Source organism: Cetorhinus maximus, chromosome 26 (assembly GCF_964194155.1).
Source record: "Cetorhinus maximus chromosome 26, sCetMax3.hap1.1, whole genome shotgun sequence".
In the NCBI taxonomy this organism is placed as follows: Eukaryota; Metazoa; Chordata; class Chondrichthyes; order Lamniformes; family Cetorhinidae; genus Cetorhinus; species Cetorhinus maximus.
In genome coordinates this window covers 670231-689174 of record NC_135904.1, presented here as the reverse complement: position 1 = coordinate 689174, position 18944 = coordinate 670231, and the positions used below count along the sequence as shown (strand labels likewise).

The following is an 18944-nucleotide window of genomic DNA, read 5'->3' as shown; positions in this document are numbered from 1 at the left end:
CCGCCCTGTGTGGATTGCGTGTGGCCTGTGCGGGTGGGAGGGTGGAGAGGAGGGAGAGCCGGGCCTAGCGCAAAGTTTGCGAATGCGCAAAAAAGAGTGTTTCAATCTCCCTGGGGCACGGAGCTGTGTAAAAAAAAATGAAGAGAATAAAAGTTTTATAAAACATGTCCCCTCATGTGACTGTCACATGAGCTGGGACATGTTTTTAATTCAAAAATAAACTTTTTATTTAATGTTTATTTGCTTCAGGAAACCTCATCCTGCTCATGGATGAGGTTTCCTAAAAAATGTAAAGGCTGCTTGGCCTTTTCGCCTGCCCACCGACCGTTAGGTTGGACGGTCAGTGTAAATTTGAACTTAATTAGATTGTTAATGGCCTTAATAGGCCTTTTAATTATTGGCGGGCGCGCAGCCGACTCTGGTACGCGCCTGCTGAGTGAAATATCGCGAGACTGCGCGATGACATCGGGAGACACGCCCAATGTCATCACGCGTCATTTTACACTCGGGCATGTTGGGCGGGCGCCTGCACTCCGAGCGCAATATTCTGCCCCTAATGAAAACACATGACTTGTGACAATAGCTAGTAATTTGTGTCTGACTGCACAAGAAAAAATCCTTCATAAATAAGTTGCTAGTTGATATCTACAAACGTGCCCTCTCATATCAAGATTTGACACTGCTCAAAATCTACTCATCTGTTTTCAGACAGAGCGCTTATTTTAGTTGCAGGAATTGTTTTAATTACTTCATTTTATTCTCCCGCCCATTGTGTCCTCTTCTCTTGAAGGTAGTGAATGTTGCTGGGCTATGGCAACAGTATTCCGACAGGCACACTCACACTTCTTCATGCAGGTGTCTGGACAGTGAATTCAGATTAACTATTTGGCCATGGAGGGAATCACAGCCAAGTCTTGCTGGTCCTGATCTCCATTCTTACACATTTGCCAGTGGGGAAAGGTTACTGGATAGTAAGAACCTTGGCAGCTGTTCTTACCCCCTTCTTAAACTTGGAGTACTGGAGCCAACTGCAATACCCAATTTGGGTTAGCTTAATACAGACTGGGAATTGAACCTGGGACTTTCCTGGTCTGTATAAGCTTAATAACTATGTGCCTTTATCCATGCAGCCATTGGCAAAGATCTCGAATCCTTTTATGAGGCTGCTTTGCCTGCACAAGTATATGCTGCTCCAATTTCTATAAAGTAGACAAATGTATTCAGCAAGCTTGAATTGGTTGTGGTATGTCACTAGTTACCAAGAAATCAATGAACCATTAGCAGACACACCTCTAACATCCAAAAAGTCAAGGTGACCTCAATGCAACTGAATGGGCTCTATAATCCTACATAATTCATTTAATCTAATTGTTGTAGATTTTGCAGAATCATTTTAAAAAGCACAATATATGTATGAAGTACAAATCTGTTGGTATTAAAGTTTGCAGCTAACCTTACCAGTGGAAACAGGCTTGAAGTTGTTGGCTCAGTCATTCATAAGGCTCAAGTTCATACAAGCTCAAACAGTAATGCTCCAGTCTGGAACCAAAAGAATATTTAAAAAAATAACCTTGTGATTTAACAAATCTTCCTACTGGCCATGTTAATATGTCTTTGATAGCACACAGTGCCTTGTATATAAGTCTCTTTACGGAAGTCAAACACAGGTCTGATTATATTCTTGCCAAATTTATTCAGAATACACACCACATTGTTTTTAATCACACTCACAGAAAAGGCAATACAATTCACACAAGGTAAACATTTAGAACAGTTTTTCAGTCCTACCCACACAAGGCAGCATCATTAACACAGCAGTTTAATAATTAGACAACTCTCATGTTGTGTCAGACAGAATTTGTCAGCTGAATGGCAGTTTGGCCTGTACGCCTGCAGACAACTCTCAGGAAAATCTCTCTCACACACTATTACTCCCCAACTCCACACAACTATAAATGCACAAACACAAACCATCTGGGTAGCTGTTGCTTTTGAGTATAATGCGATGCTCCTATCTTTTGTTAAAATTGTTACTTAACATGGGGAAAATATTGGCAGAATTTATAACTTAAAGATTTGATTTCATATATTTACCAAATTGTATTTTGAAGAGACATTAATTTCCCAAAGCCCCTGCAGAGATTGATTTGTATTTTAGAGAAGATATTGGTTATCCTCCAACTTTATTGCAATGCACCAGCACTGAGGAGGCGGCGAAGAGTCACTCACACAAAATCGGCAGGTTTACCGGGAAACACCAGATTGCCCCCAGTTCCTCAACAGAAGGCTGGGGAATGGCTGGAGTGGGCATGCATTCACCTTCAAACTCCTTTCAAAGAGTGCAAGTGCTCAAATGAAGCAAGACATTTCTGAAGACCTCGGCCAAGGCTACAATGCAGCGAATCGGGGTGACTGCCCCGGGCCCTGTGCTTTGGAGGTCCCGTGTTTCGATATCCTGGTGTCAGGTGTAATACAGCCTGTAGTACAGACCAGGTGATTCACAGTCTCTTGCACTCTAAGCTCAAAATGAGTGTCTACTGGTGGAGATGAGCAAATAAACGAAACAGGTATCCCCTCTCCAAAACTCAGGACAGGATTTTACGCGGGGGTGGGGCCCGCTCGCCGACACGTAAAATAACGCACGGTGACATCGGGCGGAAATCCTGGTGTTACCGCGCCCCATTTAAATTTTCAGGTAGGTGGGGACTCAGCGAAATCAGCTGTGCGCCCGCCGACCTGTCAATGGCCAATTGAGGTCACTGACAGAGTCAATTATGTAATTAAAGGACCTGCCTGTCCAACCTTCAGGTTGTTGGGCAGGCCAGGAGCCCCGGCGGGAACTAGAAAAAACACAAAACCTCATCCACGGGCGGGATGAGGCTTCATGTAGGGTTTAAAAAATTTTTAATAAAGTTTTTGTGACAATTATGGACATGTCCCAACTGATGTGACATTGTCACATGAGGGGACATGTGAGGGAAATTTTACTTTTATATTTTTAGGTTTTGTACATTTTGAGCCGATCTCCCTGAGGCAGCACTTAGCCTCCGGGAGATGAGTGCTCTCTTTCGTGTGCGTGTATGAAAGAGCGCACTCTCGATTTTAGGCATTCTCCCCCCCACCGCCCGCACAGGGAGCGCATTGCGCTTCTATGTGGATGTCACACTGGGCGGGCCTTAATTGGCCCGGCCACGTAGAATGGCGCCGTGCCCCCGGTCGGGGGCACCGATCGGAAGTGCGCCTGTGCGCGCCCGCCCATCAACTTCCCCCCCAACGGGGGGAAAATTCAACCCAAAAGGTTTTAATCTGGTTTGCTACTATCCTCTTATGAAGTGGGATAAATCCCTGCCAAGGCAGTGGGCCGGGTGACCAGAAACGCGGTGTGGGCTCAGCACCGTCCGTCACCCTTGGAGACGACAGCGCTGACCTCGGCGGAGTGGATTTTATTCCAACTCTCATTCACCGCAGATAAGCAAGATGAACTATTCCGAGCTGGTTAAGGTCAGCATACAGCACATAGCATCCAACCTGCAGGGTAAGTCACTCATTTGCTGTGCTCGTTTTCAGCCCTGTGTGATTGAAACCCTCTGCTTCTTATTTTATTTTTCTTCCAGTTTGCATTTGCAACTAACACTTCTTAACGTTGGAAGATGGAAGTCATTTTTTTTAAGTCGAATTATTTATTGCATTATGTTTGTAATTTAAAAAAAAATTTGAACACAGTGAGTGTCCTCACTCCAACGTTTAGGCCAGAATTTTCCAGCTCCCCGCCCAACAAAGCGGGACCGACGAGCCAATGAAATCTCCGTTCACATCGGCAGGACCGTTAGTTGCCGCTGGTGAGGGGGTCTGGAAAATTCCAGCCTTATAAAGCTTTCTCCAATTGGGGTGTGGGATGTGTTAGTAAAAACGCTGTAACGGAATCCTATAGGGATCATGGATTTCTCCTGAACAAAAGGAGAGCCGACAATTATGTTCAGCCATGGAAGCGAGGTGTAGTGTTATGTGCGACAGGGTTATCACAGTCAATAGTGCAGTGCGTGCTCGGAACCAAGTGCTCAGTAGCTGGGACGCTGCTGGACACTTCTTTTCTCTCACATGCTCAGAGACCCAGCCCTCAGAGGAATCTTTTCTAAAAATGTTCCGGTGGGAGGTGCCACACAGTGTGATTTTCCCCGAGCCTTGCACCCCCCCCCAGGGGTGGCTCTTCTTTGACTGCACAATTACATAAGAACATAAGAAATAGGAACAGGAGAAGACCATTCGGCCCCTCGAGCCTGCTCCGCCATTCAATAAGATCGTGGCTGATCTTCTTGTGTTTCGATCTCCACGTTCCCATCTACCCCCAATAACCTTTGATACCCTTGCCTCCCAAAAATCTTTCTACCTCTGCCTTAAAATATTCAATGACCCCGCCCCCACCATCTTCTGAGGCAGAGAGTTCCAAAGTTGCACAACCCTCAGAGAAAATTTCTCACATCGGTCCTAAAAGGGCGACCCCTAATTTTAAAACAGTGCCCCCTAGTTCTGGACTTACCCACAAGAGGAAACATCCTTTCGATGTTCACCTTGTCAAGGCCGTTCAGGATCTTGTAAACTTCAATCAAATCACCCCTCACTCTTCTAAACTCCAGTGGAGACAAACACAGTCTGTCCAACCTTCCCTCAGAAGACAACCCACTCATTCCAGGTATCAATCTAGTAACCTCCTCTGAACTGCCTCCAATGCATTTACATCCTTCCCTAACTAAGAAGACCAAAACTGCACACAGTATTCGAGGTGCGGTCTCACCAACGCCCTGTATAACTGAAGCTTAACATCCTTACTTTTATGTTCAATCCCTCTCATATTAAAGAACAGTATTCCATTAGCTTTCTTAATTACTTGGTGTACCTGCATACTAACTTTTTTGTGACTCATGTACTAGAACAACTGGATCTTTCTGCACCTCAGGATTATGCAGCCGTTTCTCCATTTAAGTAATATTCTGCATTTTTGTTCTTCCTGCCAAAGTGAACAACTTTACCTTTTCCCACATTAAACTCCATTTGCCAGGTCTTTGTCCACTCACTCAACCTATCTATATCCATCTGCAACCTCCTTACGTCCTCTTCACAACATACTTTCCCACCAATCTTTGTGTCATTTGCAAATTTAGCTGCTATGTCTTCGCTCCCCTCAACCAAGCCATTGATGTAAATCGCAAAAAGTTGAGGCCCCAGCACAGACCCCTGTGGGACTCCACTCGTCACATCCTGCCAATCTGAAGAACTCTGCTTTCTGCCAGCCAGCCAGCCAATCTTCTATCCGTGCTAATATGTTACCCGTTACACCATGCGCTTTTATTTTCTGTAATAACCTTTGATGTGGCACCTTATCAAATGCCTTCTGGAAATCCAAGTACAGTAACATCTACAGGCTCCCCTTTATCCACTGTGCATGTTACTCCTTCAAAAAACTCCAATAAATTGGTTAAATATGATTTTCCTTTCACAAGGTGCTGACTCTTCTCTTGAGCTCTGCTAAGTGCCCAGCTATAACCTCCTTAATGTTTGATTCTAACAACTTCCCCAAGACAGGCATCAAGCTAACTGGCCTATAGTTTCCTGTTTTCTGCTTCCCTCCCTTCTTGAATACAGGGGTTATATTTGCTACTTTCCAATCTGATGGAACCTTTCCAGAAGCTAGCGAATTTTGGAAAATTAACACCTCCATAGACTACCTCATTGCCAGCCCACAGCTCCATCAATTTGCTCAGGACCATTTCCCTAGTGATTTCAATTTCACCAAGTTTCTCTCTCTCTTTCACCTCCTGATTTGCAGCTATTACTGGAATGTTTTTTGTATCCTCTATAGTGAACACAGAAGCAAAATATTTGTTCATTTCTTCCGCCATTTCCTTATCATCTACTATTAACTCCCCACTGTCACTCTCTAGAGGACCAACACTCACTTTACTTACTCTTTTCCTTTTTAAATACCTGTAGAAACATTTGCTATCCATTTTTACATTTCTAGCTAGCTTCCTCTCGTATTATAATTTCTTTCCCCTGGTTAACCTTTTAGTTATTCTCTGCCGTTCTTTACATTCTGACCAATCATCTGTCCTGCCACTCATCTTTGTGGAGTTATAGTTTTTTCCTTAAGTTTGATGCTTTCCTTAACTTCTTTAGTTAACCACAAATGGTGGGTCCTTCCCTTAGAATTTTTCTTTATAATAGGAATGTACTTATTCTGAATACTCCGAAATATCCCCTTAACTGTCTGCCACTGCTTCTCTATTGATCTATCCTCTAGCCTAGTTTCCCAGTTCACTTCAGCTAGCTCAGCTTTCATCCCCAAATAGTTGCCCTTATTTAAGTTTAAGATACTAGTCTTAGACCCACTCTTCTCCCTTTCAAACTAAATGTAAAATTCAATCATATTTTGCTCGCTGCTACATAGGGATGCCTTTACTCTGAGGTCATTAATTAATCCTGTCACATCACACAATACGAAGTCTAATATAACCTGCTCTCTGGTTGCTTCCAGAATTGTTTCTTCAAAAATGACAAAACTTTGCTGGAGAAGGCTCACTGGCACCAAGATATTCTCAAAAACGATGAAAAAAATGCAGTCATTGAGGGAGTACCGCTGCTCAAAACAAGCCTTTATTCAGGGGCAAGGTAAAGTTAACCTTGAACTATAACAGCACTCCACAAATAAATTCCAAATACCATTGTAGTAGGAAGACCAGCAATTTTTTAAAATGTGACTTGACATGAGCAACTAGACAGTGACAAATTGTACAAGGAAGGCAAAAAATATATGCGAAGGAATAAAATGTCAAGGGGAACACTGAGAAACTACCAACCACATCACCAGCATCATACAATACAGGCATCAGCAGATATACTTCCAACCAACTGCAGAGATAAACCTGTTAGGAATGTGAATTGTGTCCTAATATAGTCTGCAGTCCTGCACAGTGATGCCAAGGATGATTCCCACACGGTCAAACACTTGAAATTTTATTAAAAAGATTGTATGTTATACATCCTCCAAGCCAACCTGCTGCCTAGGGTTTTGACAGGCCGATGGGGATCTCATCCACTGGTTGCAGTACGGACGGGGAACCCCTGTCAGCTCCATGGGGGAGGCCCAACGAAAGCAAGGCCAGAATTTTCCCCCTCATCGGGTGGGCTTGGCGGGAGCGGGCGGTCGGGAAGCTGACCGCTCTTGGCTCCGCTCCGAGATTTCACTCTGGCGGGCCAATTAAATTATAGGGATTACACAATAAATGGGAATATACTAAGAGGTGTAGATGAAGTGAGAGATCTTGGTGTACAAGTACACAGGTCTCTGAAGGCAGCAGTTTAAGTAGACAAGGTTGTAAAGAAGGCATATGGAATGCTCTCCTTCTTTGGCAGAGGTATAGAATATAAAAGTAAGGATATAATGTTGGAATTGTATAAAACACTGGTGAGGCCACAACTGGAGTATTGTGTGTAGTTCTGGTCACCACATTACAGGAAGGATGTAATAGCTCTGGAGAGAGTGCAGAGGAGGTTTACAAGAATGTTGCCAGGGTTAGAAATGTGTAGCTACGAGGAGAGATTGGATAGGTTGGGGTTATTTTCCTTAGAACAAAGAAGGCTGAGAGGTGACTTGATTGAGGTGTACAAAATTATGAGGGGAATAGATAGAGTGGACAGGATAAAATTGTTTCCCTTGACGGAGAATTCTAGAACCAGGGGACATCGATTCAAGATAAGTGGCAGACGGTGTAGGGGGGACATGAGGAAGAACTTTTTTATGCAGAGGGTAGTTGGTGTCTGGAATTCGCTGCCCAAGTTGGTGATAGAGGCAGAAACTTTAAACTCTTTTTAAAAAGTACCTGGATCTGCACCTTAAATGCTGTAAGCTGTAGGGCTATGGGCTGGGTGCAGGAAGGTGGGATTAGAAAGGGCACTTGGGTGTCCTTGGGCTGGCATGGACAAGATGGGCCGAATAGCCTTCTGTGCTGCAACTTTTCTATGGTTCAAAGTCCGCCCTGTGTGAATCGTGAGCAGCAGCGCTCAGCGCTACCTTTGCGGGTGGGGGAGGAGGGAGAGCCGGGCTTAGTGCGCAGTTCGCGTATGCGTGCGCAAGAGAGCTTCAGTCTCCCCGGGGCATGGAGCTGCCTCAGGGAGATTGAAGCGCTTTTTTAAAAAATTAATAAAGACAGTAAAAGTTTTTTAAAAATGTGTCCCCTCATGTGACTCTGTCACATGAACTGGGACATGTTTTTAATCCAAAAATAAAGTTTTTAGTTAATGTTTATTTGCTTTAGGAAACCTCATCCCGCTCGTGGACAAGGATTCCTAAAAAACCTAAAGGCCGCTTGGCCTTTTCACCTGCCCACCGACCATAAAGTTGGACGGACAGCGTTAATTTGATTTTAATTAGCTTGTTAATGGCCTTAATGGGCCTTTCAATTATCTGCAGGAGCACAGCCGACTCTGGCACGCGCGCCGAATGAAATTGCGCGCGAATGTGCGATGACGTCAGGACACATGGCGAAATCATCGCCTGTCACATGACCCTCAGGTGTGTTGGGCACGTGCCCGCACGCCAAACATAAAATTCTGCCCCAAGTGCCCTTCAGGCACTTAACTGGCCAGTCGGGCCCTCCCCACGATTGAGGTCCCTGGTGGTGGAAGTCCCACCTGCCAATCTAAGGCCAGCAGTTCCTAATGCCGCCAGTGCCGGTGGAAGCCGTGGCTGCAGGTGGTAATGCACTCACCAGAGGCCCAGGATCGTAGAGCTACGGACCCCAGACCATCGGTGAGTGAAAGCAGGGTGGGGGTCATGAGAGGGAGGAGGGCAGTTGGAGGCAAGGGCAGGCACTTGTGAGGTTGCTGGCAAACCCGACAGTGGATGGCCTTCCAAGGGGATGGAAACGCGCGTGCGGCTCTCATTTAATCCCCAAGCCACCACTAAATTGTGTTCAGCTCAAGGGATAATGGGTGCAATCGGCTCATTATTAAGCTTAATTGTCATCCCACCAGCAGCAGCTGGGGAAAACCTGGTCAGCCCCTTCCACCCTCTGACATGGTCAGTGGAGATTTTCCCGCTGCCAGGAGACTGACACAGGGCCTCTCCCACGATTAAGTGGGTCCGGCCACCCTGCTTCCTGCTGCTGCAATAAATCCAACCCACTAAAATTACAAAGGATGCTTTGCTGCAGAAGATATGCACATTATAGTCAGGCGATTTCAACCCTCCAGATAACCTGAGCCAGCTAACTTACCCTGGGTTTGAGCGAGAGATATTTAAAGCACTTCCTTCATCTCTCAGTCTATGGCTGCACTGTTTCTAGATGCACCACTCCAGAGGCATCTGCGTTTCATAACCCACTACTTACTCTCAATCTCCATTCTGACATTTTATGATCTTGAATTATATTGCAAAAATACTGGCATTTTAGGGATAGCCTGACATAAAAGTAGCCACGCTATCAAAACAATGGTATTGAAATGCGGGATTTCCTGGTCCCGTCAGTGGTGGGGATTGTCGCGAGTAGGATGGGAAAATCTGACTTTGGCTGCTCTCCAAATTTTCCCGTCCCACCCGTGATGATCCCCACCACTGGCGGGACTGGAAAATCCCCACCTTAGTCTTTCCTCAATAGGAGAGACAATACCCCAAAGTGTTGACATCTTAGTCCTGTGGTTCAGTTCATAAATTTTCATTGCATGCACACAGTGTGGTGTGACAAGATTCCATGAACTCAGCAGCATGTACACCTATAAAATGCAACTCAATGCTTTTTACTTTGGTCCAAAACTGTTTTAAATTAGAATTAAGAACCTTATTTTTGATCTGTTAATTAATTCTTGCTTCCATATTATCTTACTACTCAATAAGTATGAGCTGTATCCTTTAGCCTGATTGATGAAGAGTTTGGCAGTATGGTGGTTTCTGTTTGTTTGGAGTGATCTGATGCACATGAATACATTAGTTCCATTTGAATGTTTATTGTTTAGCTTGTAGAAAATATCCTTGTTATTTTAAATTAGGAATAGAAGGAGCCTAAAGTGTAACGAATACAAATGTGAATGAACATTAAATCAAACGAGGGGTTGCACAGCTGTGTATAGAGACGTCTAAGACAACCATTTAGGAGGTTTTAGATCCTCTCAATTACACATAGTGTGGTGTACAATGTTCAATTGAATTTGACCTATGTAAAGGTCCATTGAACAACTGATGTAGTAATTCACAGTTGAGTTGTAGGCAGGAGACACCTAGATAGGATTGGAAATAAAGTGGTTACATTTGTGATGTGAGCAGAATATCACAATTCTCTACAGAGGCATTGTAACTAAGAAAAATTAGCCCCATTCGTGGAATCTAAGACATCCTAATGGTCTCTCACATACAACTCTCACAATCAGTGCCACAGCTTGTAGTTTAGGCTAATGATTAGGCTAATGGCCTGGTTGGCAGACTCTACCTCTTCTCATAAAATCCTTGTTAAATAGTGGTCAGGATTTTCTGCCCCCGTTCATGGTGGATATCATGATGGGCAGGAGTGGAAAATATGGCGAAAGGGCCAAAAATCAGTTTTATGTCATCGTGAAAGCAATTTGCGATTGTCCGCTCCATATGTCAATGGCAGGCCGCATTTCCCACTGCAGCACGTTGGGAGCATCATTTTAATACATGTGCATCTCATTATAAGCCCTGCTCGCTGGAAACATCCAACCCATGTTGGATCATCAGGCCACATCCGCGTGCAATTAGAACAATATGGTTACGAGCAACATGCACCTAGTGACCTGCACTCCGCTCGCCATTTCACCATTAGCTCACCTACCTTGCATCGTGCAGCACTTGCAGGAATCAGCGCCAGGCTTCGCAGACAGCATCACATTGCTTTCAGTGGGATGTTATAGGCAAGTCTCTATCTACCAGACTGTGGTAAAGCAGGGGTGGTTTATAATGGGCTGGCATTGGGGAAGGGGAGAAACTGGCCTTAGGCATGGTAAAGGCGCTGCAGGGATAGGCCTGTGGTGGGGAAGGGGGGGCAAGTGGCTTCAGACAGGAGAATGGGCTGCAGCGCTGGGCCTGTATTTGGAGCTACAAGTGGAGAAAGTTGCACTCAGACACATGACGGGGGGGAGGGGTAAATGTTGATCTATGAAGTGGCCTCAAGATGGGGATGGGTGAGGTCCACACGGGCCATCTACACATCTACTTCAAAATGTTCATGGGCAACAAATGGACGTGCAGCAGAAGCATGATGGGATTGAGGAATACAGAGAGTGGCTGGGGAGGTCTGTGGGGGAGGGAAACCTGAACATGAAGCTCTCCCAGGATGATGGGTAGGGAGAGGGGGGGTGGTTTCCATACTCACACAGGGAGGGTCAAAGCTGGTCTGGCAGTGAGAGCTCAGCATCAGCATCTTCCAACCTGCAGCAATGGTGCAGTGCAAAACCAAAACGGGGAGAAGCTCTGCTGGTGAGGGCTCTGCAGGTGGATTAGAGGGTAGCTGCGTGCACTGTCGGGGGCTGGTTACACTGGCATGCAACTGAACTGTGCATTCCCAAGTGAGGAGAAAGGCACAGCTGAGACACATTAGGAGCCTTTAAATGACAGTGCAGAGAATCGGGAAGTGAAACAATGATGCCCATTCATGCGAGACCAATCCCGCAAAGTATCACTGATCAATCTCCTTGTTTTAACCCCTTGTTTGCAGTGTGGAAATTCCCCAGAATCATAACAAATTCCAGAGCAATTGGGCAAATGGACAAGCTCCAGAAGCCTGTTAGAAAGTTGGCGCTGGACAGTTCACCAAAGAGAAACCTCAGGCTCCCCTCAAATAATCTCATTTCCTGAACCAATATTTACCCTCATGTTTATTCCCAAGAGTGTAGCATTAAAGTGCAGTGACTGAGGATCCCAGCACCTGGGCTGAAAGCAGCACAGCTAAGTGCCTGGTCAAAGCAATGTCATAACAGTCGGTCAAGTTGGTGGGTTGTGGGGAGGATCCCTGATACGTACGTTGCACTGGCCAGAGCACTGGGCTTTGCCAAGATTGCCGGATTTCCACAGGTGCAGGGTGTCATCGACTGCACTCATGGCTATAAAAAGCTCCCTGACAACAGGCGCTGCAATACACAAACAGGAAAGGCTACCACTTACTCAATTTACAGCTGGTCAGTGACCATAAGAAACTGATCATGCAAGTTTGCACCAGATACCCAGGCTCATACATCTTCTAGATCGCAGATCCCAGACATCTTCGAGGGACCAAATAGGATCCAGGGCTGGCTCCTTGGTGACAAAAGGTACCTACAAAGGACATGACTGATGATGCCCGTGCGACAGCCTCCAACTCCTGCAGAGAGAAGGTACAACGAGGCACATGGGGCTAGCTGAGCACTGGTGGAGCACACCATTGGGATCTTAAAGATGCAATTCCAATGCCTGGACAAATCTGATGGAGCACTCCAGTACAGTTCCCAGGGGTCTCACAGGTCATCGTGGCTTGCTATGTGCTGCAGAGTTGGGAGGACTCGCCAGATGACAACATGGAGGAGCTGCACATCTCCTCCGATGAGGGCCACCTTACAGATGTTGAGAGTGATGAATTCAAAGATGACGAGACTGCAGGGAAAGAGACCATAGTACGGCCAAACAAACCAGGCATGTGCATGAGGCCCTGATAGCCACCAGGAGGATGATGGGTTGTACTGAGTACCTTACTGGACATGAACCCTCCTTCATGGGCCAGCATGAGGATTAGCATTGCAACTCCTCTCATTTCCGCCATGCACTTCAATATGGGAGTGAACAGTTACACCTCAGGCTCACATTGTCCTGATCCTTTGAAGGTTGATGAACCCTCAGCACCGTATCCTTGCTGAGATGAGGTGATAACTGGAGGAGGGTGTCTCAGCATCAGACGTCAGAAGGTGCTGCCTCTTCAAGCACATCTCCGGCACCCCAGTCACAATGGCAGCCTACAAGAGCCAGGATCTGCCTGTCGATCTTCAGTGGTCTCGCAGTCGTATTTCAATGTGACAAGGCTCCTCAAGGAGGTCCAGTTGAAGCAATGGAACTAAACACTGTGTAATATCGATGTTGAATCAGATAATTCACACTTGGGAAAGGCAGCTGATGATGTTCTGCTCCTGTGAGTCCATTTAGAGATAACTGAGTTGTCTGTGGTGCATTCTTCCAAATCACACTGACGTCTGGCACTCTCAGTTAGGGATCCGGGGCTGCATTTATCCTCAGTTTGATAATGATGTGGACCATCTGAGCATGACAGCGTCAAACACTTGCCTGCCAGACATTAAAGAGGAGGCATTTTAACCACGTGCGCTTCCAGAGCCCACTCAACGCCTCCATTGCCTGCCAGGAATGATCATTTGGAATTAGCATCAGTGACCTCAGTGAGTGCTTAGGTGAGGGACGCACAGCGCTGTATCCCTAATTTGTGATGAGAGCCTTGTCTCTACAAGGTGACAACTACAGGGTATGAGTGCCAGGGCAATAATGTGGCTGAGAGGGGCCGAGTTTCCTCACCTTGAGGTGGCAAGGTGCCCCACTTATTAGTGAGCTTAGCAGATGTATACTCAAAGTCAAAAACGCAGTTGGCTGACAGCAACACAGGCGAGCTCAGAGAATGGGCTCACTGCATGAAAATCTTGCCGACAGAAAGAGAGGACATAGAGTTGCATGATATATGACCCTTCTCCATGCATGAACACATCTTTCCTTGTACACTGCACCTTCACCTTTTAAGAATGCACTCACAGTAGTGTGGACTGATGGATGATCTGGAACAAGATCCTCACGTGGATGTTTGCCACCGACCTCACCATCACCATAGGCACACTCCACATCCTCTCCAGCCAGCTTGATGGCTCTGTTCTTGAACTTTGTTAGGGCCTCGAGTTCCGGCACTCCACCCCTAGTCTGGGACCTCTCCCTGCGATTGTGCACAATCTTTTCCTGCATGAAGACAGATGGAGACAGTGTGAGCAAATCATATGCCAGGGCAGATGAGGAGGATGCCTGGCATGTGTGGGTGGTGAGTGGTGCCATGGATGGGATGAGGACATGATCTGTGGAGAAGATGAAGGTGTGTATGAGAGATTGAGTGGTGATGTCCATTGAGATGACAATGAGTGACATCCCTGTGAAAGTCCGATGGACTTGTGAGCGTGAGAGTTGAGAGTGATGAGAAGGTTGACTTATCCTGGTAGCACGGATAAGCTCATTCATCCTCTTTATACACTGGGTGGCTGACATCTTCTGTGCAGCACTAGCACTGACCAGCGCTGCCACCACCTCCCAAGCCTTTGCGGTGGGGTTGGTGGACCTCCTGCGGCCAGAGCAGGGATACAGGGCATTATGGTGGTCCTCCACGGCGTCCAAAAGGTGTACCAGTGAGGTGTTACTGAACTTTGGTGCTGCCAACTTCTTGGCTTTTGGGGCCATGTCTTTTGTGAAGCCCATTTTACAGAACGCTTTTCAAAAGTTTTTTGTAATGTTCCTTTGTCTGGTCAGAGTAATACAGCTCCACTGCACACCACCAAACAACCTAATCAGACAATTCCTTGTGAATTGTTGGTGCATTAATAAATACTGATCCCCATTTCCTGTACACAACTCTCATCAACAATGAAATGAATCTTGTTTCCAAGAAAGACAAAAGAAACCTGGTGCATTTTAATGCAAACTAAGGACTTCAAATCAATCTCGTCTTTACTAATTTAATACAGGGTCTCCTTACTCTGCCATTCCTGATCCACAAGGCCAGAGGTTTAAGCCTTTGTGAACTGCATTGGCTCCTACCACAGAGCGCTAAGGGCTACACATTATGTCTAAATCCAAATTCATCTTAATTTACATATAGAGTTAATTTCTGACACCATCATACATTGGAGTCTGTTTTATTTGTTTATTGAGGCAGCAGGCAAACCTCCAGGACCATAACCCTCAAGCAGGACAGTCCGCGAAACTAAAATCAAGTTGCCTGGGCTTTGGAGGACCAACTTTTCACAGCCCGGAGCTACACATGGCCCACAGTATAACTGACCCACTGGATATTATTCTCCACTCCCAGTATTCCAATTATCTCAGAAAACAGTGTATTTATACTGCCAAGCAAATATTGACATTCCCCTTCAAGCTTATACTTCCAACGGTTCAATGAAAGCCTTTAGCTACAAATCAAAACCATATTAAATAATTCTTCCACAAACTTTACTTGCAGCAACATAGAAATATGGTCTGAAAGTGCATACTGGTCAAGAGGTGCAACACTCAATCTTTTCAATCGCATATGGGCATTTTGATGCAATGCAGAATCCCGTGGTCACAAAACCATACCCGTGGCACAGCTACAATCTGAAAATGGCCCCGGATCTGTTTTGCAGGATCAGAGGACAAATTTGGCCTATGTGGGATCAAACTTAATGTTTTTCTTTATTCCCAGTACTCTCTCCTCAAGGATGGACTACAGATGGGATACAGTTCCATTGGCACCAGCAGTCTTTCACTAGGTTATGTAAGGTGACCACTCGGAGGGACCGCTCGTTTTTGGCAGTTATGAAGTACTAAAGGGGGAAATCTACCAATTAAACTACCTCAAACTGAGGTTGAAAGGCAGTAACGCGGCTGAGGTCACCTAATTCAGCACAGGCTGGAGTACTACTTACTCTAAACACTCAACGAAGAGTGAGTGATATAACCATCTGGCACAGCGATAATCCAAACAGAATTAGTGACTTCAACATAAATGAGCAGGAAGTTCCATAAAGCTAAAAGCAAAATCAATCCTCAGGGATGGAAGGTACTCAATTCTAAGCACTAAGAGAACCAAGGGCTGAGTTTTGATAGAGATTTGTAGTCATTGTGAGGGAAAGATGAACCAGGTCTGATAGATTTGAAAGACTAACTTGGTGTCTGTTTGAAAAAGAAAATGGCAGAATCGGCCCAGACAACTATAGACCTATTGAACTCACATCAATGTCAGGTAGATTAATGTAATAATTATTAAGAACACAAGTGCGGATTATTTTATAATAGCTTAATAAAGTGCAGCTAGCAGGGACTTAAAAGGAGAAAATGCTACCTGATCAGTCTCCTTCTGAGGAAGTGATATGCACTGTGGAAAGCCCTGACACACTGCACCCTTGACTTCCAAAAGCATTTGACAAAGTTACAAAGAGACAAAGAAACTTAAGCCTGGGACACTGACAGGAGTACAAATGAGTCCGAATTATGAGGAAAAATTGGTGAAACTGGGCCTTTCATCCTTGAAGAGGCCAACGTAAAGATGTCCTTAATTGAGAAATATAGAAAATAGACTATAGAACAGGCAAATTTGGATCACTTTAAACCATGGTAGTAGAATACAGGTTCAAAAATAGCAATAAAACAATGTCAGACAGTCCTCCACACAAAGAGTGATCAACACACGGAATGGAACTCTTTGAGACTAGTGGATGGGAAACGAAAACCTAGAATCTTTTAAGAAACAACTGTATGTCCTGGTGGGACAACTGTCGGGCTTTTCTGGAAAGGTGGGTGGGCCAAATAGCGTTACTCATTTAAAGCTCTATCTTGTAACCGGTGCTGGAACCTGGACAGTTTCTACTCTGAACTGTGTCCACACCCACTAAACTACCAGAGAGGCAGTGAGCTTTGTTTTTTGGAGCTGAGAGGATGTAGGGAACGGGCAAAAGCAAAATACTGCAGATGCGGGAAATTAGAAAATACTGGAAAAGCTCAGCAGGTCTGGCAGCGTCTGGAAAGAGAAACAAAGTTAACGTTGAGTCCATATGACTCTTCTTCAGAGCTAAAGAGAAGTAGAAATGTGATAGATTTTATATTGTTTAAGAGGGGGTGGAACAAAACAGAAGGTCAGGGATTGGTGGGAGCTCAGGAGAGATTGACAAAGGTGTCATGGACACAAGACAAAGAGAGTGTTAATGGTAGTGGTAAAGACTAAAGAAGGTGCTGATAGTGGGAATAGATGTTGGTTCCTAGTCCCTCGTGTGAACTGCAACCACATCCTGACCAGTTCTGGATTTAGTGGCAGAGGAAGAAACACAGCAATCGATTTACATTTAATTCAGCAAATGTTCCATATTACGGCTTGTAAAAGGAAATGGATTTAAATTGGATTGTTGGTATTTTTTTTTAGGTGATTAAAAGGGATTTCAACAACAAAATTGTGGGGCAATACAACTTCAAATTTTACAGGCAAACCAATTCTCAATTGCACAAAGAATTGCTGATATCCTTAACCTGCTGAGGGGTCTGTCACTGCACCGTATCAAGGCTCTACTGCTCTGCTTAATATGTCCAAGTCAGAAAAAGGATGTTTTAATATTAGAAGACTGAAGTCAAACAGCTGCAAATCAATTTTATTCTGTACAAAGTAAACATATCCCAGTTTATATTGTGATACAATTAAGTACTATCTTTGCATCAATTCACCCACCATATTAAAAATACGAAATGATCTGTGTTTCCAATAAATTAAACTCTCACCTTCCTTGCACCTGACTAAAAGCAACATGATTACAATTCTTTTTAATGCATTCAGGGAACAATAAAATATTTAATGTACTCTGTATTTAATTTTAATTTTTCTCTAGGTTAATGCTCCAACAGGGCATAAATCCAGGAGATGTGTAATAGAGAAATTAATTTGCTTTTCACCAGGACTGATTTCAGACACAGATTAATGGCTCCTCTCCAGTTGCGCTTCTGATTTGAAATTTCACGTACATCTCGCTCAGACTCACAAAGAAGAGTTTACAGGGCTATTTTAATAATGATTTGACCGCTCTTTCTGCAGACCCCCTGTCGGCTGGTTACCCGCAATTAAGGGGCAGCAATCACAGAAAATTGTTCTAACTACGTCAGGAATGGAAGAAAGAAGCTGAAGAAGGGATTTGATATTTTTCTAAATAAAAGAGCTGGGCAGAAAGCAACCAAATTACAAGCTGCACCATAGCAAGTCACCCAGCAGGGCTGGTACAAGACAAACACGCTACATCACAAAAATGGTTGCACACAGCTTCATATTCGCAATTTCCCACATGCCAAGCTCCTAATTTTGGCTGACAGACAAAGAGAGGAAGTGAGCGTAGGTTCATCTCTTCCCCATATAGGAAGGAAAATTGGCAGGTAAGCAGCATTCACATGTGTAATGACACTCAGAATGTTTAAGTTTGAGTGGGTCACCTCCCTTGTTCTTTGATTGGGAAATGTTACATGGCTAGGAGGGCTGTAAGTTCAAGAAACCAATAGCATAGGGACAGAAAACCAACGATCTCAGGGGCTCCAGTTTACTGACATAAACTTTAAGGATAGGGGAAAACATAAATGAAGATACTCTTATTTTTTTTAAACTGCATCAAAACATATTAAAGGCTTTGGGCCAGTCCAGTTGTTATCCCTTTGTTGCCAGGTGCTGCTGTAAATAATTTTAAAAACATAATGAGATAAGTAATTCTCTTGGAAACTTAACTGATTTATATGCTCCGATTAATCTCGGTTCTGGGCCCTTAGTTTATTTAACCATCTCCTAGGCCTCTGCATTACATTCCCTGGCATTTCTCTGCCAGGAGAATTAAGGACTTAATTGCCATTTGTTGGCTGTGATGCTCATTCGACCAACTGTGTGCGTGTTCAGTGCCCCAAGTCTGATCAGCACCTACAAACAGTGACAACAGACGGGGAGGCGATGGTGTGGTGCTTTTGTTGCCGGACTAGTAATCCAGAGACCCGGGGAACCCGGGTTTCAATCCCGCCATGGCAGATGGAGGAATTTGAATTCAATAAAAAATTTGCAATTAAAAGTCTAATGATGACCATAAAATCATTGTCGATTGTTGTAAAAACCCATCTGATACACTAATGTCCTTTAGAGAAGGAAATCTGCTGTCCT

At 44.7% G+C, this 18944-nt stretch overlaps 1 protein-coding gene across 6 annotated transcripts in view; it reads right to left on the bottom strand.

The window, feature by feature from the left end:
- The window catches only part of sema6d (semaphorin 6D), a 287153-nt gene that overhangs the window by 200566 nt on the left and 67643 nt on the right, over positions 1-18944 (bottom strand). For 3 of the 6 annotated variants that reach the window (XM_078529931.1, XM_078529934.1, XM_078529932.1), the window contains exon 2: positions 1454-1539. The exons of 2 other annotated variants lie outside the window; for them this stretch is intronic. In XM_078529931.1, the coding sequence (XP_078386057.1) occupies positions 1454-1494 (41 nt within the window). In that variant the 5' untranslated portion in view covers positions 1495-1539. Of the gene's footprint in view, positions 1-1453; positions 1540-18944 lie in introns of those variants that run through there. One more of the 6 variants, XM_078529939.1, reaches the window with a different exon arrangement.